This window comes from Mesoplodon bidens (assembly GCF_964165515.1).
Source record: "Mesoplodon bidens genome assembly, chromosome: 3".
In the NCBI taxonomy this organism is placed as follows: domain Eukaryota; kingdom Metazoa; phylum Chordata; class Mammalia; order Artiodactyla; family Ziphiidae; genus Mesoplodon; species Mesoplodon bidens.
In genome coordinates, this window is record NC_138178.1 from 176,147,983 (window position 1) to 176,167,929 (window position 19,947).

The 19,947-nt window shown below is 52.2% G+C and overlaps 1 protein-coding gene across 3 annotated transcripts; it reads left to right on the top strand.

The window, feature by feature from the left end:
• The first annotated feature begins 244 nt into the window (after positions 1-244).
• On the top strand, positions 245-16,807 carry ZNF839 (zinc finger protein 839). Of its 3 annotated transcripts, none has more exons than XM_081230341.1 (8): positions 245-866; positions 5,462-6,346; positions 8,825-9,058; positions 11,188-11,280; positions 11,982-12,122; positions 14,092-14,232; positions 14,451-14,580; positions 15,618-16,807. In XM_081230341.1, exons 1-8 carry the CDS (start codon positions 570-572, stop codon positions 16,499-16,501), a joined length of 2,805 nt encoding a protein of 934 aa, XP_081086467.1. In that variant the 5' UTR covers positions 245-569; the 3' UTR covers positions 16,502-16,807. The 3 variants fall into 3 exon arrangements, with proteins under 3 accessions (XP_081086467.1, XP_081086468.1, XP_081086469.1); XM_081230342.1 differs by having other exon boundaries at positions 246-866; positions 8,825-8,998; positions 15,618-16,806; XM_081230343.1 differs by lacking the exon at positions 5,462-6,346 and having other exon boundaries at positions 247-866; positions 15,618-16,806.
• The last annotated feature ends 3,140 nt before the right edge of the window (positions 16,808-19,947 follow it).

Genomic DNA, 19,947 nt, shown 5'->3' on the forward strand with positions numbered 1-19,947 from the left:
ATTGCAATGTGAAGCCCGCGCACCGCAATGAAGAGTAGCCCCCCCCCACCGCAACTAGAGAAAGCCTGCGTGCAGCAAAGAAGACCCAAAGCAGTCAAAAATAAATAAATAAAATAAAATAAATTTATTTTAAAAAATTCACACTTTGAACCACCTCTGGGGTATATTAAATCAGAAGGTCTGGAGGTGGGGCCTAGGAATCTACGTCCAGGCAGGGTCTTCACGTGACGTTGAGAACATTTGGCCAAGGTGATGTTAAGGCCGGCGCTCCGGAACCTCGAGGACCTTTGCCTGAGAGTTCCCGGACAGCTCCTGGAGGAGGCGATATGTGAACGATAAATACGTCCACGACAAGCCATAAGAAAATACGGCTGGGTCCTGCTGTTGGCGAAGCGGTGGCAGAGCCGGGCCAGCTCAGGCCCCGCCTACCGAGCTGCTCGGTCAGGTGCGCTCGCCTTCCGAGGTGTCTTGGCCTGCGGGGCACTCGTAGTTGCCCCCCTTTCCCAGGTGACGCACATTTGAGCGACCGGCGCTCGGTGACCGGGGTTCGAGTCCCCGCGTCGGCCGTCATGGCGGACGCGGAGCCGGAGGCTGAGGACGGCAGTGAGGATGGCGGCGGCGGCAGCGGCGGCGGGGCTCCCGCAGGCCAGAGAGGCAGCGCCGCGCGCGTGGCCCCGCTGGGCCCCGAGCAGCTGCGGCGGGTCCTGGAGCAGGTGACGAAGGCGCAGCCACCCGCGAAGCCGCCGCCGCCGCCCTTCGTGCTGCAGGACGCGGCGCGGCGGCTGCGGGACGCGGCCCAGCAGGCCGCCCTGCAGCGGGGCCCCGGGGCCGAGCCCCCGCGCCCGCCGCGCCTGCTACCGCCGCAGGTGAGGCGCCGGGAGGGACCTCCGGGGAAACTGAGGCCCAGAGGGGGACGAGGCCTCGCGGCGGGCAGGCCGGAGCCCGCGCTTCCCCTCTTAGGCCTTAGAGCTGCCGAGCCCGAGAGACCGGTGTCCGCCCGCGTTACAAGTCAGGGCGTCCCCACACTCAGCTCCATGGGGACCGCGGGCCACCCGCACCTGTCACCGCCCCAGCGTTTTCAGCGCCTCCCCAGCTCCGGGCTCTCAGAGCCTGTGCCCATGGCGGCCCCTGCCTGGGACCCAGCCCCGCTCAGGGCTCCTCCGTGCCGCCTGGCTCCTCTCGCAGGCCTTCGTCCGTTCATTCCGCCTTGAGCACTCACGGTGCTCCGGGCCCTGCCCGAGGCGCAGCGTCGACCACAGCCCTGAAGAACGTGAGGCACGTTGTGGGTCTGACACGGAGGCTGCTGTAGAGTGAGCAGCCCTTAGGCCTGACACCGGAGTGGAGACCTGAACGGGTTAGAAGGACATTAAGAGGAGAATTTTCCAGGTGGAAGGTGCTGCAAGTGGCACGGCCGAGACTCGGGACAGAATTAAGTACATTACAGTAATTTGGTGCAGGGCTTGTGGCAGTGCCTGTGTTTGTAACCCCAGTTACAAATGGCCCAGCACGTGCCCGACGTTCGCTTAATGAATGAGACACGTGAAAGCACTCTGTATACTAGCCAACATCCTTTCTCAGCGGCGCTGTTTTCCCGTCACACAGCTCTTGGCTGCGAGGGAAGCTGGATCTAGAGCATGGTCTTCCGAGCCCAGAGGGTCCGGTGTAGCACCTGAAGCCTGAGGTCCTTCCCATCACGTGTAAAGTCACATCCCCTTTCAGCACTGGGCTTGTAAAGGACAATGCTTCTCACTCCAAAACTGCCATAGATTCTTCTTCCACTAGAATAAATAGGTAGAGAATAGAATCAGCAATCTTCACGGGGTTTCACTTACGGTTTTGTTTTTGACTGAGTGATTCTGACAGTTTAGGGTCAAACCCAGTTGGTCATCAAGACTGGAAAGGTTGTCTCACTAAAGTTTGGGAAGACAAACAAGTATGATTCTGCCCAAATGCCATACTTCTTAGAGGTGTGACCTTGGGTAACGCTCCTTGGCTCCTTGGGTGAGCTTTCCAGCTCGTACTCTGCTGTTGAAACAGATGCCTCTCATAAGCCCTGCACAGCAGGTCTGTGGAGTCAGAAGGGTGCCAGTGGCTCGTTTGCCAGCCTCTGCTCCGTGCCCGGCACTGTGCTGAGCCGCTTGGTTCTCAGCAGCCACACAAAAGTGCTTTTATCAGCGTTTTACAGATGAGGAACTAGCTCAGAGGGGCTGAGTGATTTTTGCCCAGGGTCCCCCAGGTGTGGCTACTCTCCAGGGCCTGTTGAATGTGGCTACAGCTTTTTGGGTTTGGTAGCTTAGGAAAGAGTCCAAAAATGACGTATTCCAGAAAATGAAAAGCTAATCTAGTTGGAATGCTGTAAATTCTACCTGCATTCACGACGATGTAATTTTGCAGTCTGTTCAGCTAATATTCTTTGCCCGCACCGCCCCCAGCTGTGCCATGGAGGCCACAAAGACAAATCAGATGTGTACCTTTCCTCTAGGGAGGTTATGATGTTACCAGGCAGGTAAAACATGACTCAGGATAACTTCTGATCAAGGTCAGAAAGCTAGAGGTACGGTAAAGAACTAAGTGCATTGAGAGAAAGGGAGAGGTTATTTCTGGCTGAGGGGATCAGAAGAGGTGGCATCTGACCTAGATCTGCAGGGTGGGTCCAAGTTGAAAATACAGGAGAGGAGAGGCAGTGCTATAGGTGGGGCAGGGTGTGCCTTTGGAGATCCCAGGCCCTGTGGTTCTCTGTCGGGCGTGGTGTGGATTAGAAGGCACAGACCAAGTGGACACACTCCCACAGGTCAGGCCCTATCCCTCCCATCCTTCCCGTTCCTGCCCCACAGAAACATTTCCAGTTTCCTACCACACAACGTGCCCTTTCTCATGCGTCCCTGCGTTCACATGTTTTTCCTTACACCTAGAATATGTGTTCCATCTGGCAAAAATTCTACTCAGCCTTCAAGGCCCCCCGCGGAGGTCACCGCTTCTGGGAAGCCTACCAGGCCTGAAATGTTCCTGCCCCTCTTACTGCACCCGTTGCACCATGGTGTTGTTTTCCTATCGGTGTTCCTTAGGAAACCTAGTCTGCCTTCAGAATCATCAGTGGAGCTTTGAAAGTACAGATTTTGAGGCAGGATATCCTGAGTCAGCAGGTCTGTAGGTGACTAAGGTGGGGCAGGGGAAACACCCGCTCCCCAAGGGTGAGGCTGGGACTTAAATTCTGTTTGTGAATTGGCACCCAGAGATACTTAGTAAAACTTTGTTGAATGAAATAGACATATAACAAAGTATCAGGTATAGTACCCACTTGGTAAACTGGTCTGGAAAGCAGATGAAAGAATTGGAGCAGCTTGGCCACTTGTGGTAATTCTAAAACAATAGGATCTGGCCTGGGGAGGGGGGGGTTCTATCTGTCTGTCTTTAATGGCATTATCTGGTAATACCCCAAGAGCTTAGAGACACATTCGAAGTGATTGGTAGTAAAGTGAAACAAATGTGGTTCTTAAAAGATGTGCAAGTAAATCTAGTTGTCATTGGGTTCACAGTAGCCCAGGACCAGCCCTGTACCCTTCCTCAAAAACCAAAATGTGGACTTGTCTCTGCTGTTTGTAGTAAGTGTATAACATGCACTCAGACAGATACACTCCAGCTCGATTTCAGTGAGGGTTTCCATTCTGTCCTGTGTAATATTTTTATTGACCCTCTACTTGGTAGAGGGTTGAGTCCAAAGAGGGCCTGTTGGTGACCCCAAATTGGTGGTTCTCAACTGGGGGCGGTTTTGCCCCACGGGGGGCGTTTGGCACTGGAGACTTTTTTTTTTTTTTTTTTTTTTTGCGGTACGCGGGCCTCTCACTGCTGTGGCCTCTCCCGTTGCGGAGCACAGGCTCCGAACGCGCAGGCTCAGCGGCCATGGCTCACGGGCTCAGCCGCTCCGCGGCATGTGGGATCTTCCCGGACCGGGGCACGAACCCGTGTCCCCTGCATCGGCAGGCGGACTCTCAACCACTGCGCCACCAGGGAAGCCCTGGAGACATTTTTGATTGGCACAGCTTGGGGAGTGCTCCCGGCATCCGGTGGGTAGAGGCTGGGATGGCGCTCAACAGTGCACAGCACACCTGCCACAACACACTTACGGGTCCGAAATGTCAGTTGTGCTGCGGTTGAGAAAGCCGGCTCTGGGTGATGAGGTTTGTCTGTCTTTTCTCCCTGGAGAAAGATGCTCATTGTTTCTGCTTGGTGAGGGCAGGAGACTTGTTTTGCTGCCCCTCCCCCGAGCCCATGACAGCTGTCTCTGTAACACCTGCAGCGCAGTGTCAGGCACCCGGTCACTGCTCAGTATTTGTGGAACCTTGTTGGCAGCAGCCCTTCCCTTTGGTGGGTGTTTTGCTGTTACAGACAGTGCTGCCTTGAACCTCCCAGACATACATCTTTGTGCCTGTGCCGGTGTTTCTTCTGGGATCCAAGAAGCAGGATTGCTGGGGATCAAAAAGCACATGCATTTAAAACTTCGTTAGATGTCAAAAAAAAAAAAAGCTGGTGAAGAAATGCAGCCCCACTCCTAGGTGTGTGCCCTGGAGAAACTCACACGTGTATACACACACATACGTCACAGCGCAGAGCAGACCAGAGCGCAGGGTTGGTGACTACCTGTCCTCTGACAGGAGAACGTTGTTCTCATGCTGCAGAGCAAATGAATGCCTGAGAGCTGCACACCTCAATATGGATGAATTTCATAAGCAAGATAGGGAGGGAAAAGCCCCAACAAGATACCGGAGATGATACTTACCTAAAGCTTAAAAACACATCAAAACGGAACTGCATATTTTTAGGGATATCTACAAGTGTAATATAAGGAATGCATGAGAATGGTAAAGAGCAGATTCAGAATAGGGCGCAGAAAAAGGCATGCGGGTTGGGGGCATAGCAGAGAGCTTTCCCTGGGTAATAATGTTGCATGTTGTAAGGTAGGTGGTAGCGACCTGAATTACATAGTTCTTTATGGCTTTTCTGGTTTCCAGAATTTCACTGAAAACTTTTTAAAAAGAGGCCACATATTGAATTGAGTCCAATTTAGAGTACTAAGAACTCCAAGTTAATACACATATAGTAAAACTATAAAGAAGGATATTTATGAGCTCATTAGTGGATCATGACTTTTTTTTTTTAAGTGATGTAGAGTAGATACTATCAGAAGGCATTTATGTAGGAATGGTAAGTGCATGAACTTTTTATTTTGTTTGTATATGCAAATGTTTCTGTAAGCACGAGGGGTGTGATGTAAAATAGATTACTGTGGACTGGGCAGAGAGGTTGAGAAACACCACTGTAAGCAGTACAGATACATTATATAGACTTTTTTCTAAGTAAGATGTATAAGTTAGAAGAAAATCTCAACAGTAGATTTAAGATGAGAGTAAAATTGTAGAAATGTTGATAAGCATAGTGCTTCTTTTCTCTTTCTGTGTTTAAGCAATTGGAAGCCATTTGTGTCAAGGTTACATCTGGAGAGACAAAAGGTCAGGAAAAGCCAATGCCTGCACTGGCCACCATCCAGCCCAAGACAGCCAGGCCGAGCCAGCCGCTCGGGAGACACTGCAGCGCGCTGGGGCTCAGCGTCGCCAGCTCTCAGCTGCTCGGGGCGCAGCCCCTCCTGAGCCCCGGGCCACAGCCACGTGTCCTGAGTCACTCACCTCAGCCTCCCATTCAGGTGTTCATCCAGAGGCCACTGCTCGCCCTCCGACCAGTCCCTGCGAAGAGAGTCTTGGCCTCTGAGGCCCTGAGTGGACAAGGCATCACGTTGTCCCCTCTGTCAGCCTCTGACCCGCCAGCAGAAACATCTGTTTCATCCAGTCCAGCAAATTTATTTATTTCCAACTCGCAAACAAAATGCACCAAGAAACTAAAAAAATCTTTAAAAGTGAAAACACGTTCTGGACGGATATCTCGACCTCCCAAGTATAAAGCTAAAGATTATAAATTCATAAAAACAGAGGATTTGGCCGATGGTCACCCCTCAGACTCTGACGACTATTCAGAACTGAGCATGGAGGAAGATGAAGAGCACAAGGGAAGGCAGGCGCTCTTTGATTTATCGAGCTGCTCTCTGAGGCCCAAAACCTTTAAGTGTCAGACCTGTGAAAAGTCATATATAGGAAAGGGGGGGCTCGCCCGGCACTTTAAACTGAATCCAGGCCATGGCCACCTGGAGCCTGAGACGCTGCTGTCTAAGAAAGCCAATGGGAGCATGATCCTGGGCCCTACGGAGGGCAGGGCCACCAGCCTGGCATCCCAGGAGCTGTCCACGCCAGCTCTTCTAAGTGAGGAAGGGGCCCGCTCAGCACGGGGTGGCCTGCAGGTAACGTTTCTGTCTGGTGATAGCGTCCTGATTCCTGCCCATCCTTTTTTTTTTTTTTTTTTTTTAATCTGTTTTTGGCCATGCCGCGCGGCATGTGGGATCTTAGTTCCCCGACCAGGGATCGAACCCACGCCCCCCTGCATTGGCAGCATGGAGCCTTAACCACTGGACCGCCAGGGAAGTCCCCTGCCCATCATCCTTAAATTAACTATGTTGTCTGCACTGCTGCCAGATAATCGAGGAGAAGTGTGTCTTCCGTCCAGTGCAGACGGTTTACTGATGGGAACGCAGGCACCAGTCCTGTAGATTCGGTCAGTAAAACTAATCGCAAGCACTCTTGGCTGATGCTGACATGACTGTGGTCCTGGGGAAGGTCCGAGTGGGGGGCGCCAGTCCACAGGGCTGCTTCCTGGGGCGTCCGCAGTAAGACGTCTGCTTGCCGTGTTGTCTCCTTGCTTTGCCCCTTCAGAAACTCAAGCAGACAAAGCAGATGCGAGTCACCGTGAGTTTGCCTCACCACGTCAACGTTTATTTACTGAAATGTTAACTTACCCAGCATGTGTGGTGAGCATTTGTGTGCCGTGTACAGTAGGTCAGTTATTTAAAAGACAGCAGCTGGATCACTTTAACAAACGGCAGCCTCTGTGGCCGCCCTCATCCCACGTTGTCTTAAGCTTCCTTCCTTCTCCTTTGACTTGTGTCAGCTGTTGTTCGTTATTCGTAGTTTTCAGACGGTAAGTAGAGAAATCGGCGTTGGAATTGATGTGACCACTTGATGGGAGTCTGTGACTTTAGGGACCTGGAAGCTGTTGAAAATGCGTGTTTGCCTGCTCGTGGCGACCTCATTCCCAGCAGCGGACGGGGTTCCTGCAGGAGGGCCGAGGCCGGCGGCTGCTTGCGCTTTCATATCCGCTCCTTGGGACCTGAACAGACACCTCCTGGGCCCAGGAGATCTGTACTGAGTGAGACCTAGTCGTGGAACCGTGGGACAGCCCTGTGTTAGGATCAAAAGTATTGTCTCGCCTTGCAGCTTCAGTAAGAATAGTAATAACAGTAATACATTTATTGCGCACCTGCTTTGGGCAGGAGCATCACATACATTTTCTCAATCCTGCGGGAGCCCTAAAGGCAGGTGCAGGAGTCCCTACAGGAGACGAGGCGCATGGGGCTTAGAGGGCATGACGGGCTCCCCGTCGAGGCACGCCTAGGACTCTGCCCAGGCTGGGGTTAGACCCAGGTCTTTTGACCTCAAAGCCTGCACTCTAGGCCCGGCTGCCTCTGCTAGGAGGTTCTGTGCCTTTCACAGCTGGCAAGGGCCCGACTTTCGAGAGACCTCTGACTTTTCTTAAGTTGTAGTAGGACCAGGACGACCATGTAGTCTGTCACCCAAACCCGGACATTCTGAGAATGAAAGGGGCACTGTTAATCATTCCAAGGGACAGCAGGCACAGCCAGGACTGCCTCAGACAAACTGGATGACCAGGCCGGCTGGCACCTTCCATTTCCTGCAATAATGAAATCTTACACCACAGCAAAAGCAGCTTCTGGTTATCTGACTTCTGGAATTTAGGCACCTAGCCTTGCTCCAGACGGCTTTGAGGCCGTGGGGTCCCAGAGCGGCTCCCTCCAACCAGAACTTTGTCTCCTCTCCTGAGTCGGCCGTGGATGGCCACGTGGTGCTTAAAGCCACAGGCAGACCTGGCGTTCCTCCTGAGGCTCCATTTCAATGAAGATTTGGAGGGAAAATTCTTTAAGAGGACACACTTTGTGCTAGCTTTCCTTGTATTTAACCTTCCACCAGTCCTGGGAGATATAGGTGTATTATTCCTATTTTCAGAGGAGGAGGGAATTGGCACAGAATGAGGAAATAGCTAGATAGTGTTAGATCCCCATTCTCTTCACAAAGCTGTGCAAATCCATGGAGACAAAGTACATTAGTGGCTGCTGGGTCTGGGGGAGGGAGGAATGTGTGATAATGTGTAGGGTTTCTTTGGGGGATGATGCAGCTGTTCTGGGATTAGATAGTGGTGATGGTTACACAACCTTGTGAATATCCTAAAATCCACCTAATTGTATATTTCCAAAGGATGAATTTTATGGTATTTGAAATATATCCAATAAAAAATAATTTTAAAAATCTAAAAGTCATGGGTAAATTATGAATTAACAAAATTCAGGTCAATTTTTAAGATGGTAATGACATCAGAAAATTCTGTCTTTTGTTTCATTTTGGGCAACACCCCAGGGTTAGGGTTTGTCAGCCCTGACCTGCAGGGTAGTATTCCTCTGGTGTCTTAAAGGGATACTTGGTTTACGTGTAAGATGCATTGATTATAGTTAATGTGTCCTAATTATGCAAAGAAGAAGAATTTAGCAAGTTCCTTGCTTTTGACTTGACGTTTTTCTGCTTTAAGGTTTTCATCATGGTGTATAAAGCATGATTATTTTATTTTTGTTTGGGTGTGCAACCCTGTCTAGAATGGTCAGTCTGTAGACGTTGAAGAGGCGCTGGTGTCTGAGCCAAAAAATGGAAGTTTTTCAGCCCTTTTGGGATCAGAGAGACACCCTGGACCTAGAAGAAGCGGCTACTCCGTGGCCCTCCCAGAGCCAAGCGCGGCCGTCCTGGAGCACAGTGGAGCGGTTGGCCCGCAGGTGGGCATTGGGGCAGCGTGTGCACGGGGCCCGGCAAGGAGCAGGGCCAGGCTCCTGGAGGTGCGTCGCTCTTAGAACCCTGTTCTTGCAACCTGTGTCCCTGGCATGGTACGTGGCAGTTCACCATTAGGTTTCTGAATTTAGAAGTAAAATACCCAGTTTAGGTCAACGAAGCAGTTCACCTGATGTGTAATTAGATGCAGTGTGTAATAAATTCAAAGACAGCATTATCTGAAATAACTCCTAGGTGTACCTGTTTGAAATGACCTTAAATATAGAGCTGCTTACCTTTTTCAGCTTTAGAATAATTATAAGCTGTGTTTTCATGGAAGCAGTTTAGAAAACAACAGAAATGGTTTTCTATTTTTTTGTAAAAAGTTTCAAGGTATAAAAGCATATTTCAGGTTTTGAACTCTAGAATCTCCATTCCACCCCCTTGAAAGTAAGATTATCGAATTTAGTTGGATTGGCTTAGAAAAGCGGAAACCCAAATTTACCCAAATTGTCTTTGACTAGGATGTATTTATTTGCCTGCTAATGGCTGGATGAGTATCTTAAAGAAAAGAAGTGAAAAACAGCAAGAGAGAGCACGAGATGAGTTAGTGAGACAACTGGCCCCAGAAAGAGTGGCTTGCTGTCAGCAGCCCCGCCTCCCGGCTCCGACACACGGGCTTCCCGATGGCACCGCAGCGGCGTGGCTGCTGTGCCTCGTTTCACTGAGTCCCTGACCGTGGTAGCTCCACTTAGGTGAGAAATCTGAACCTCACAGGGGCTGTTAACTTGTACCAGGTCACCCTGCAGGTCGGTGGCGGATCCAGAATTTGGATCTGAGACCAGTGAGGCGACCCTAACACGTCACCCTGACTCACAGTGCCACACCTGTCATACGGAGAGTCGAGGACTGCTCCGAACGGCACCACTCTTGACCTTACAAATGGGAGTCTCCCCAGAAACGGGCATTCATTTACACAGGAACTGGGGGTCCATCCAGTATCGGGCCCCGTCCTGGCTGAGCAGGGACGCTGTGCAAGGGGAGAGGTGGCGGCCAGAGCAGTCAGCGGCAGCACGGTCAGCGAAGCGGGGCTGGAAGCGGGGAACGGAGGAGGTGCCCTCTCTGCTGCTGTGATGCGCGTCCTGAACGTCCGGATGTGGGCCAGGCTGCAGAGGGGCCATGCCCCACACGCCCACCTTCTCACGCCTCCTGAGTGCTGGAAACCAGCTGGTCGTTTTGCTCTAAGGGCTCTTGAAAGGCACAACTAGACATTTTTATCTTGCAAATGAAAAGGTTTTCCTTTTGCTTTTTGACTGTTTTATGACCATCTGTGGCTTCCTCGGAACCTCTGCCGGTTTGCAGTCCCCAGTTGATGGCCCTTCCTAAGCCCTGAGCCCGGGACCTCCCTGAGCCTTGTAGGACTGTTTCTAGGACTTGTCGGTTCCGCCCCGACATTCGTGCCTCCCTGGGGGATCTCACCCACCCTCCTGGTTTCTCAAACCACCTTCCGTCTGCTGACTCTCACGCCTGTACTCCTGTCCCGACTGCTCCCGAGCTTCAGAGCTGATTTCAGGCATCCCCACCTGCTGTCCTGTAGAGCCCTCCACATCCTGCCAGAGCCCACAGGCTGGCTTCCTGCCCCACCCCCTATTATCAGGGAGCTGCCCGGGTGCTCAGCTGGGCGCCCAGAGGCACCCATGACTCCTCTTTTCCCCCTTCACTCACCCCTCCCCCATCCTGAGGACTGAGGATGGTGCCTTCCCTGCATCCTCTCCCCCCCTCCCCCCCCACCTTGGGTCCTAGTCTCCCTGTCTGTCCTGCCTGTACGTGCGCTGTGGTGGTGGTCCCCTGGCCGGGATTTGCTTGCATTTTCGTCTCGGGCACTAGTTGGTGAGCCCTGGAGAGCAGGAAGCACGTTTTCCCCACCGCTGTGTCCTTCTCCAGGGCCTAGCGCCCACCACGCGCTCAGGGCTGTCGCGCGGGAGCCAGACTCTGAACCCAGCGTTGACCGCGGGGCTTTGTCAGTGGGTGAGCAAGTGTGATACTTAACAAGGCAGGACGTTTACAGTCGAGAGGCCCGTCATCACTGAGAATTTAGGGAACTTTCTGCCTTCTGTGTTCTTTGCTACAACAACTCGTTGGCTGCTGGGAAATTCTTTCCGTGTTTTCAAAGATGTCAAACGCTTTCTTCTGGTAGTTTCTCCACCAGTGTGACCGGGAGGATCTAGTGGAGTGGGCTCTGCCTCTGCTGGCTCAGGTCGTGACCGTGTCTGAATTTCTTCTGATGAAGGTGAGTCTCCTTAGTGTTTCTAAGTGATTGAGGGGATGATTTGAAGTTATTTAGAAAGGCGTCCTTCATATTTACTTAGAAGGAGCCAGGCCCTTGGGAATCCTCTCCCTCCCCCAGGACAGAGCTAAAGTGAGCCTGCCGGTCCTGCCCGGATGCCCAGCACACGGCTCTCAGGCAGGCCGCTCGTGGACTCCGTGACTGTTTTCACTTTGTGTGGGAGGAGTGACAGTCACCTTTCTCCTGGCACCCACCCACCCTGCCAGCCTCCTCCACTGCAGCTCTGCCCGCGATGAGCCCGCTCTGAGATGCGGCCTCACCGCCGGCACCCACGCTCCCTGGAGGCGCCCCGAGGAGCGGAGGCCTGGCCCTCCCTGGCCTGCAGGCCCTGGAATGTGCCCGTTTTCGTCCTCAGGGCCTTTCTGCCTTCCCGTACCGCTCCCCTGGCCACCATCCTCTGGTGGCCCTCATCTGGGCTGGTTTGTTTCCTGGGCTGCTTCTCCCAGGCCCATTCTGGTGCCCCGCCGAGCACAATGCTGGGCACACATAGGCTCTCGCTGGGGAGCGAAGGCAGTGCCTGTGTTCATGGCTGCTGAGGGCTGAGGAACTTGAGTCCTTCCCTCTTTCAGATTTCTCTCTGTATTTTCCATTTCATTGCCTTGGGTTTAAACATTTTTTTTTTTGTCATCTTTATCTTCACTAAGGTTGAAAAATGTCATCTAGCAAAACCTTTCTTCCCAGCTGTGTACAAGGAATTTGAAGAGTTGCATAAAATGGTTAAGAAAATGTGTCAAGATTACCTCCATAGCTCTGGTCCCTGTTCTCTGGAAATAAACAACAGTAAGGTAACAAGCTCACAAGAGAGACTCGCTCTTATAGCCAAAAGAAGGCTGTCCATTAAAAAAGGAGGATGTTTATTTTAGTAGTGACATCTTCCTAGTCAACTTCTTCTAGCTTTTTCTACCGTCAAGTGCAGGGTTTTTTTCTTAATATAAAAGCGATACATGCTTTTTTCAGAAACCTCGGAAATGCAGATAAGCTAAAAGAAAATTGCAAACACCCATAATCCTCCCACTCACCGATGGTCACAGTTAATAGACTGTGTCTTTCTTCAGTGTGTAGGTGTTTGCAAAGGGCTGAGTTACACAGGGACCAGTAGTTATTTTTTGCGGTTGTGTCGACAGAATTCTCATTTCAGTGTCATTGCCTTTAGCTATATTGGGTCCTTGACAAAAATATGTCATGAACTGATGAGGATTTACTTGTCTCGGATCAAACCTTTTGCTGGGCAGAGTGTGGCCCGTGGTCAGGTCACCCAGGGGCCTCTCACTGTGTCCTGCACGGAGACTCAGGTCTGCGCCTCCACCGAGCAGCTCACTGGCTCCCGGCAAGTCCCTGCACCCTCCACCCCTCTGCCAAAGGGCAGCGCTGAGTTCACGGGCTTTTCCGGCTCTCACGTGCCGGGGCTGTAATACTCTGGTTTCGCCAGACTATTGAACAACACGGATGGGCTTGGAGGGCATTATGCTGAGGGAGGTAAGTCAGAGGAAGCCAAATGCGGTAGAACATCAGTTACACGCGGGATCTAAGCAATACGACCAGCTAGTGAATTCAGGTACGTAAGTAGGTAGGTCAGAAGGTAAATCAGTGGTGTTGGCTTTACTAAAAAATGACCCACACAACAATGAAGACTGCTTAGGCCATGTCGAATCTGACTGCCCCTAACATGTGATTGCACTGACGATGGAGCTGCCTGTCTGTGATTGGAAAGGTGAGTGTTTTCTCAGTACAGAGCAATTACTCTGTAGCAAGAAGTCTTATCTACACTGTAATATAACACATGGGTTTTTTGGGTTTTGTTTTTTGGGGTTTATTTTGGTCATGATCATTAGTTTTATACAAATTCAATATTTAATATAACCTAATAAACTCTTGTGTTTTATTTTCTTAAATCATATATTTTTAAAATGCAATGGATTATTTGCTAGGCCTCCCATAGATGCCCCGGTTGGCAGTGGTCACCTACCTGTTTATAAACTGTCGGTTAAGCCGGTGTGGGTACCATCCTGTTACGGAGCAGACAGGACGTGTACGAATGCTGTGCATGCTCACTGGGACCCTTTGTGGGCAGTTCGGGATGTGACGCAGCCTCTTTGGAGCGAAGACGGTGGCTCTGTTGGCAGGGGACATCGTCAGGTTGTTGGGCACTAAGCTTGCCGACCCCTGTTCTCCAGCTTGACCTTGACCTGCTGCCCGCCCTTCCTTCCCCACCCCTCGCCTGCTCCGTGGTGGTCTCTGTGCTGTCCAGGTATCAGTGATGGTGGCTGTTGGTTATTACCTTAACATCCAGTGCTTTACATAGGTTTTGCATAGGGCGTCTAATCTAATCTTTACAAAGTCCCTTCAGGGCAACTGTGGTCTTCCTCATAAGGAGACTTAGCAGGTAGGTGGCTGCCAAGGTCACCCAGGTTCTGAGCAGAGGTGCTGGGGTCCAGCTGTGGCTCTCAAACCCACATCCTTTCCACCAACTGGGAAAGGAGATCTGGTCCCAGAATAGGCAGGATTGTCTTTCTGAAGATACCAGTGAGAATTCAGAAAAGGAGGAATAATGGGCAAGCAAGGTACCATGGTGTCAGACTAACATTATGAAGCTTGTGACGACAATTTATCTTCATTTTTCCCACTGTTTAGGTGGCACCTTGCTGTACCAAGGGACTTCATAGATTTAGACTCAGCCCTTTGTTCGTAAGTGCTGACATGATCCCGAATCTTGTGTTTTGAGTGGAGCGTCTCTATGGGCCCCTTTCTGCTCAGGTTGCTGAGTCCTTAGGAATCACGGAAGAATTCCTGAGGAAAAAAGAAATACGCACGGACTGCACTCCCCCCAAGCGCAGCAGCCAAGAGGACGACCGGGAGGACCTGGAGAGTGCCGGCCCGCAGAAGAGGGAGAATGAGGTGGGCGTGGCCGTGAGGGGCGCCCGGCTACTATCTGCTCAACATGGCACTACTGGGGTTGGATCCCTTCAACTCACACACTGTTTTCCAGGAAGAAAAGGTGCAAGGTGGCCTGTTTCTCCCTAGTCTTAGCTGGTTGCACCTTCTCTTCTCTTAGAAAGTTATATAATCATTCTCAGTATGCCTGAGTCTTAGCTGGTTGCAACTTCTCTTCCTAGACCGCAGAGGACAGGCTGGCCTCAGTGAAAAGGACCAGAAGAGAAACTGTGCCCCAGGACACCACAGAGTATTCTGCCGACGGTGGAGGCCTGCAGAGCCTGGCCTCGTGTGCCCCAGCTGCCAGTGCAGGTAAAACACTCTTTGCGGGGTGCACCCTGGGGCTCAGAGGCCTGCTGCTCAGGTGGGTGCCCCTGTGGCCACATCTCAGAGAACCCTCTGGTTTCTCAAGAGTTTTACCCCAACCTCTCAGTGTTCTGTGGTTCCATGTTTATTCCCCATGAGTCTTGGGGTCTTCTTGGGTCCTTTCTTGAAACGAAGAGCTGCCTCGTGGTACTGAGTCGGTTGTACCTGGCGGGGGTCCCAAGAAGTTAGGCAGACCTGAGACCAGGGACAGGTCCCAAGGACACACCAAGTCCACGGCTTGGCTTTCGTGAGACTTGGCTCTAAGTGCCAGCTGAGAGTTAACGTTCAAAAATGAGACATGGGGCTTCCCTGGTGGCGCAGTGGTTGAGGGTCCGCCTGCCAATATTGGCAGGGGACACGGGTTCGTGCCCCGGTCCGGGAAGATCCCACATGCCGTGGAGCGGCTGGGCCCGTGAGCCGTGGCCGCTGAGCCTGAGCGTCCGGAGCCTGTGCTCCGCAACGGGAGAGGCCACAGCAGTGAGAGGCCCGCGTACCACAAAAAAAAAAAAAAAAAAAAAAAGAAAAAAGAAAATGAGACATGTTCTAGCTTTTATTTCGCCTAGCCAGAACTGATCAATGAGACAGTTCAAATGTATGGCAGGCACTGAGAATGATTATGTAACTTTCTAAAATCTTATCAGGGCTGCCTGATACCTTGCCTGATCCTAAAGTCTCTAACTTAAAGAGGCATTCTCCATTCTAGAACTTATTACTTAATTCTTCCGGAGGGGAGGGCAGATGTATTCATTGAGAACAATGAAAGCCCTCTGGCACCTGCTTGGAACACAGCCCCTCTCCCCTAACTAGTCTGAGTTTCCTCTTTTAATTTCATCCATTCTTGGAAGCTACCAAGTAACAAGGAGGGTTTACGTTTTCATTTTTGGGGCAAGAAAATTACTTGGGACTAGCTTGTTTTGGATAGTGAGTACAGTGACTAGCCACAGCAGTACACAGATGACTGTCTGTTTTTCCCAACTGTTTAGGTTTTGCCCCTGGAGTAGACGGGGGCACGTCTCACCCACCTGAAGAAAGTCCCACGATGCCGGTTTCTGAGCTCGATAGCAGCACAGCACGGGCGGGCCGGCAGCTGAAAGCGTTTGCTGACTCAGCCGCCAGGAATGGGTCTGCAGACCCTGCTCTCTTGTTTCGAGAAGCCTGTGGGCTGGGGGTTTATACTCAGTTAGGAGAACCAGGGCCTCTGGCCCAGGACCAGGTGGCAGCGTCCTCTGGGGAGAAGGCCCAGGAACACTCGTCAGAACAGGATGCTGGGGACGGCCTGGGAAGCCGGGCTCTCTGCGGCACCTCGATGGCCCTGCCGCCTGGCCTGCCTGGAAATGCAGAGGCGGGAAGCCTCCGCGAGGTGCGCGGCTCCCACCTGAGCAGCCCGCAGTCCGGCCCCGGCGAGGTCCTGCTTCCAGAGGCCTTGGCCCCGCCGCAGGAGAAAGCATGGTCCGTGGACGTCGTGCCAGCCGGCTATGCCTACAGCACCACATCCGAGCCGGGGCCTCAACCCAGCCGGGGTGGATTGCTGGGTCCTGAAGGGGGCCTCACAGGCCACGCGGGGGACTTGGACCAGTCGCCCTGCGGGACCGAGACACACGCTGACCGGAGGGAGCTGGAGGGCATCACTGCCGTCAGGGAAGCCATGGCTTTCGAAAATGCCAGTGGGGGCACCACGTTGCCGTCCCAGCGACAGGAGCAGATATTTATCCAGACTACTGATGGGCTTATCTTGTCCCATCCAGGCTCTGTAGTGTCTGGGGACGGGGACATTGTCATAGTGACCGACACAGTAGGGCCTGCCCTGCAGGCGGGCCCCCCGGAAGGGGTTCCTCTGGAAACCGTGGAGATGGAGCCCTCTCAGTGAAATGGAGCCAGAACCGCAGTCCTAGATTTGTATGTATTTTACCTGGAGGTCTACGTCAAGGAATGTTTATTTTTCTAATGTGAATACTGACACAAGTGAACATTTTATTTATAAAGAATAATGTCTTTCTACCCCACTGTCTACCTTTTTCTACATCTTGCTCATTGTAATAATGGCAGATAACGTTACCTGATAACAAATTCCCGATACATCTAACTCCTAGGAGCTTTTGACCACTATTGCAGTTAATACCACTACACTATTTCTTGAATCTCCCCTGCTCCCCAGTTCCAAAAAACTATGCCCCCTTTCTCTTCGGTGATATGCTGCTCTTTCACCAGACTTGGTCCATACTAGAAGCTTCTTTTGGGCTCAATAAAAAAATAAATATGTAAGCTTGCCATCTGGGCAGCATTGTATTGGGAAATAGGAAAGAAAGTTGTTTCTACTGATACTTTATGGATGAGGAAAGTGAGGCACAGGGATGGGACCCCCAGTCCTTTGATGTCCCACGTGTAAAGCCACTTATCAAGATCTCTCTGTTTTTGGAATGTTTTCCTTGGCTCTATTACAGGGAGAGAAAAGGAGGGCCATTTGCCCACACTCAGACGAGAGCATCAAGAGGGCACAGCTGTCCTCTGCCCCCGCTGGCAGAGACTGTCAGCAGAGACCCCGGGCAGGCGGAGCTGCGGGTTGTGGGCTGCATCCCCTGGTGCTGTGCTCCCGCCAGGCCCGCTGTGGAGGGGCGGGCTTTATTCTTGGGGGGCCACATTGCCTACAGCCCTCTCAAGTGACTGGGGGTGTCTTCCTGTCCTCTAACTTGATATCAAAGCGGCTCCAACAGGAACAGAAGGGCGGGCGTCCCTGCAGGATGGAATGAGCAAACCACAGCTGCTCGGGAGAGCCGGGCCGTGGCACTGATGCCGGGAGCTCAGCTTCTCTGTACACTGGTGCCCAATCGAATCTCAGAGACGGAGTTTTGGGTGAAGTAGAAAAGGACAGCTTTATTGCTCTGCCAGACAAAGGGGGACACAGTGGGCTCCTGCCTTGGAAAACTATGTGTCCAGCCCGGGAGGATTTGATAAGGAGTTTTATAACAATACCTCCCAAGGGCGGGGTTGCTGACAAGATGAGGGGGTGCTGGGTCTCAGGCGCAGGGCCTCCTAGCCTTGATGAGCTTCCCGGGTCCCTGTAATCTCGCCTCCGGTGGTTTCTTGGCCGCTCCTCCCTTGATTAGCAGCTGTTTGAACCTGCCCTTTGGAACTCAGGGGCAGTCATGGAGGCTGGAGTCTTGCCTACAAGAAACGGGGGACAAGAAGCCTCCATGCCCGGGAGCCCCACAGGGCCCCGCTCGGTTTCAGCACATCCTGTGGACTCAGGGGCACTTCTGGGGAACCCAGGGCCATGCGAAACCACTGGGGGTCCAGTCCTGGGGGCCTGGAGCGTGGGGATTAGGACTTCAACACACGCACTTGGGGGGACATATCCAGAGCATGGCACCTCTCAAGTAAAAACGTGAGCCGGTGGGCATTCAGGGAGTTGAGTGGCTGTGCTCCAGAGGTGGTCCAGACTCAGGTCACTTCCGCACCAAGGGTGGCCCTCTTCCCAGAGGTCTCAAGGTTCGCTGCCCTGTGTGTCTGCTCCATCCCCTGCAGAGAGAAGGAGCCAAGGAGCGCGCTCAGCCTGTGAGGGCTGTGATCTGGGAGATGCACACAAGGCCTCTGCTCACATCTCACTGGTCCTTGGCCACACCTTGCTGCAAAAAAGGCTCTGAAACCTCCTCCTAAACTGGTAGCCATAGCCAGGTAACACTTAAATGAAGCGGAGAATCAATACCAAAGGAGGACCAGCCAAACGCCTCCCCCTAGAGTGGTTAAAATTGCTTCGGGTCAGTCTGGAGAGGTGGTAGTGACAGCTCTGAAAAACCTCAGCAGCTTGAAACAACAAAGGGGTGTGTCTCCTGCTCACAAGTCATGTCACTCAGAGGTCGGTGGGGGACGCAGCAGGGGCAGCCACATCTCAAGCACTGCTGGTGGCGCCACCAGAGGGAGAGAGCTCCGGGAGAGGTTAGACCCACCACGAGAGGGCACTTCAGTGGCCACACGGTCCCACCCAACCCCGAGGGCACTGAAGTGCAGGCTTTCCACGGGCTGGGAAGGCAGGAGTCTGGGAATATTTGGTGAATAGCATGAGTGGTTGGTCAACAGAGGTCACGTTATCACTGATGACATGCACTGTTGTTCACAGCTGTGCTGTGTTCGGTACCTTTTTTTTTGTTGTTGTTTTTTGCAGTACGTGAGCCTCTCACTGTTGTGGCCTCTCCCGTTGCGGAGCACAGGCTCCGGACGCGCAGGCTCAGCGGCCATGGCTCACGGGCCCAGCCGCTCCGCAGCATGTGGGATCTTCCCGGACCGGGGCACGAACCCATGTCCCCTGCATCGGCAGGCGGAATCTCAACCACTGAGCCACCAGGGAAGCCCCCATGTGACTTTTTAATGTAGGGATTCAGGTACGACAGTGACAGCCCCAGGGAGATAGAATTTAACTTTTTTTTCTTTTGGCTGCGCCATGTGGCTTGTGGGATTTTAGTTCCCCGACCAGGGATCGAACCTGGGCCATGGCAGTGAAAGTATAGAGTCCTAACCACTGGACAGCTAGGGAATTCCCGAATTTAACTTTTTTTTAATTTAATTTAATTTTTTTTTTTTTTTTTTTTTTTGCAGTATGTGGGCCTTTCACTGTTGTGGCCTCTCCCATTGCAGAGCACAGGCTCCAGACGCGCAGGCTCAGCGGCCATGGCTCACGGGCCCAGCCGCTCCGCAGCATGTGGGATCTTCCCAGACCGGGGCACGAACCCGTATCCCCTGCATCGGCAGGCAGACTCTCAACCGCTGTGCCACGAGGGAAGCCCTGTGTTCGGTACCTTGTGATTACTTTCATGGTTTGTCTAAGCTTTTGTGTTGCCTGGAAAGAGGGAGAGAGGGAATTTTTTTTTTAGTTTTCATTAAATGTACTTGTCATGAATTCATCTTGAACTGCTTCCCCAACCCAGTTCTGTTTTTGTGGATTCTACCTGTTAATATTTCTTTACTGTCTATTTCACAAGATTTCCAGAGGCAGAGGAGATATTTGGTGATCAATCCACTATGCTTAGAAGTCCAATATGGGTTCTCCAATGGCTTCATTTTTCCTTTCAGATAGAAATTGTCCTTTGGTTGTGTAATGACTTTGGAATTCAGCAAACTCAACAGCCGAGAGCTCTTCCATCAATCTGATGCCTCTTCCGTTGTGTGAGGGACCCCTGGGCTAATGCCACTGGACACTTGGCTCATTCACTTGTCCTTTGCAGTGAAACGGAGCAGGACCCTGTGGGACTCCTGGGCACAAGTCCTTCCATGTCACCCATTTCTTGTTTGTAGGAAATTGGTTTCGTTCAGCCTCCATGG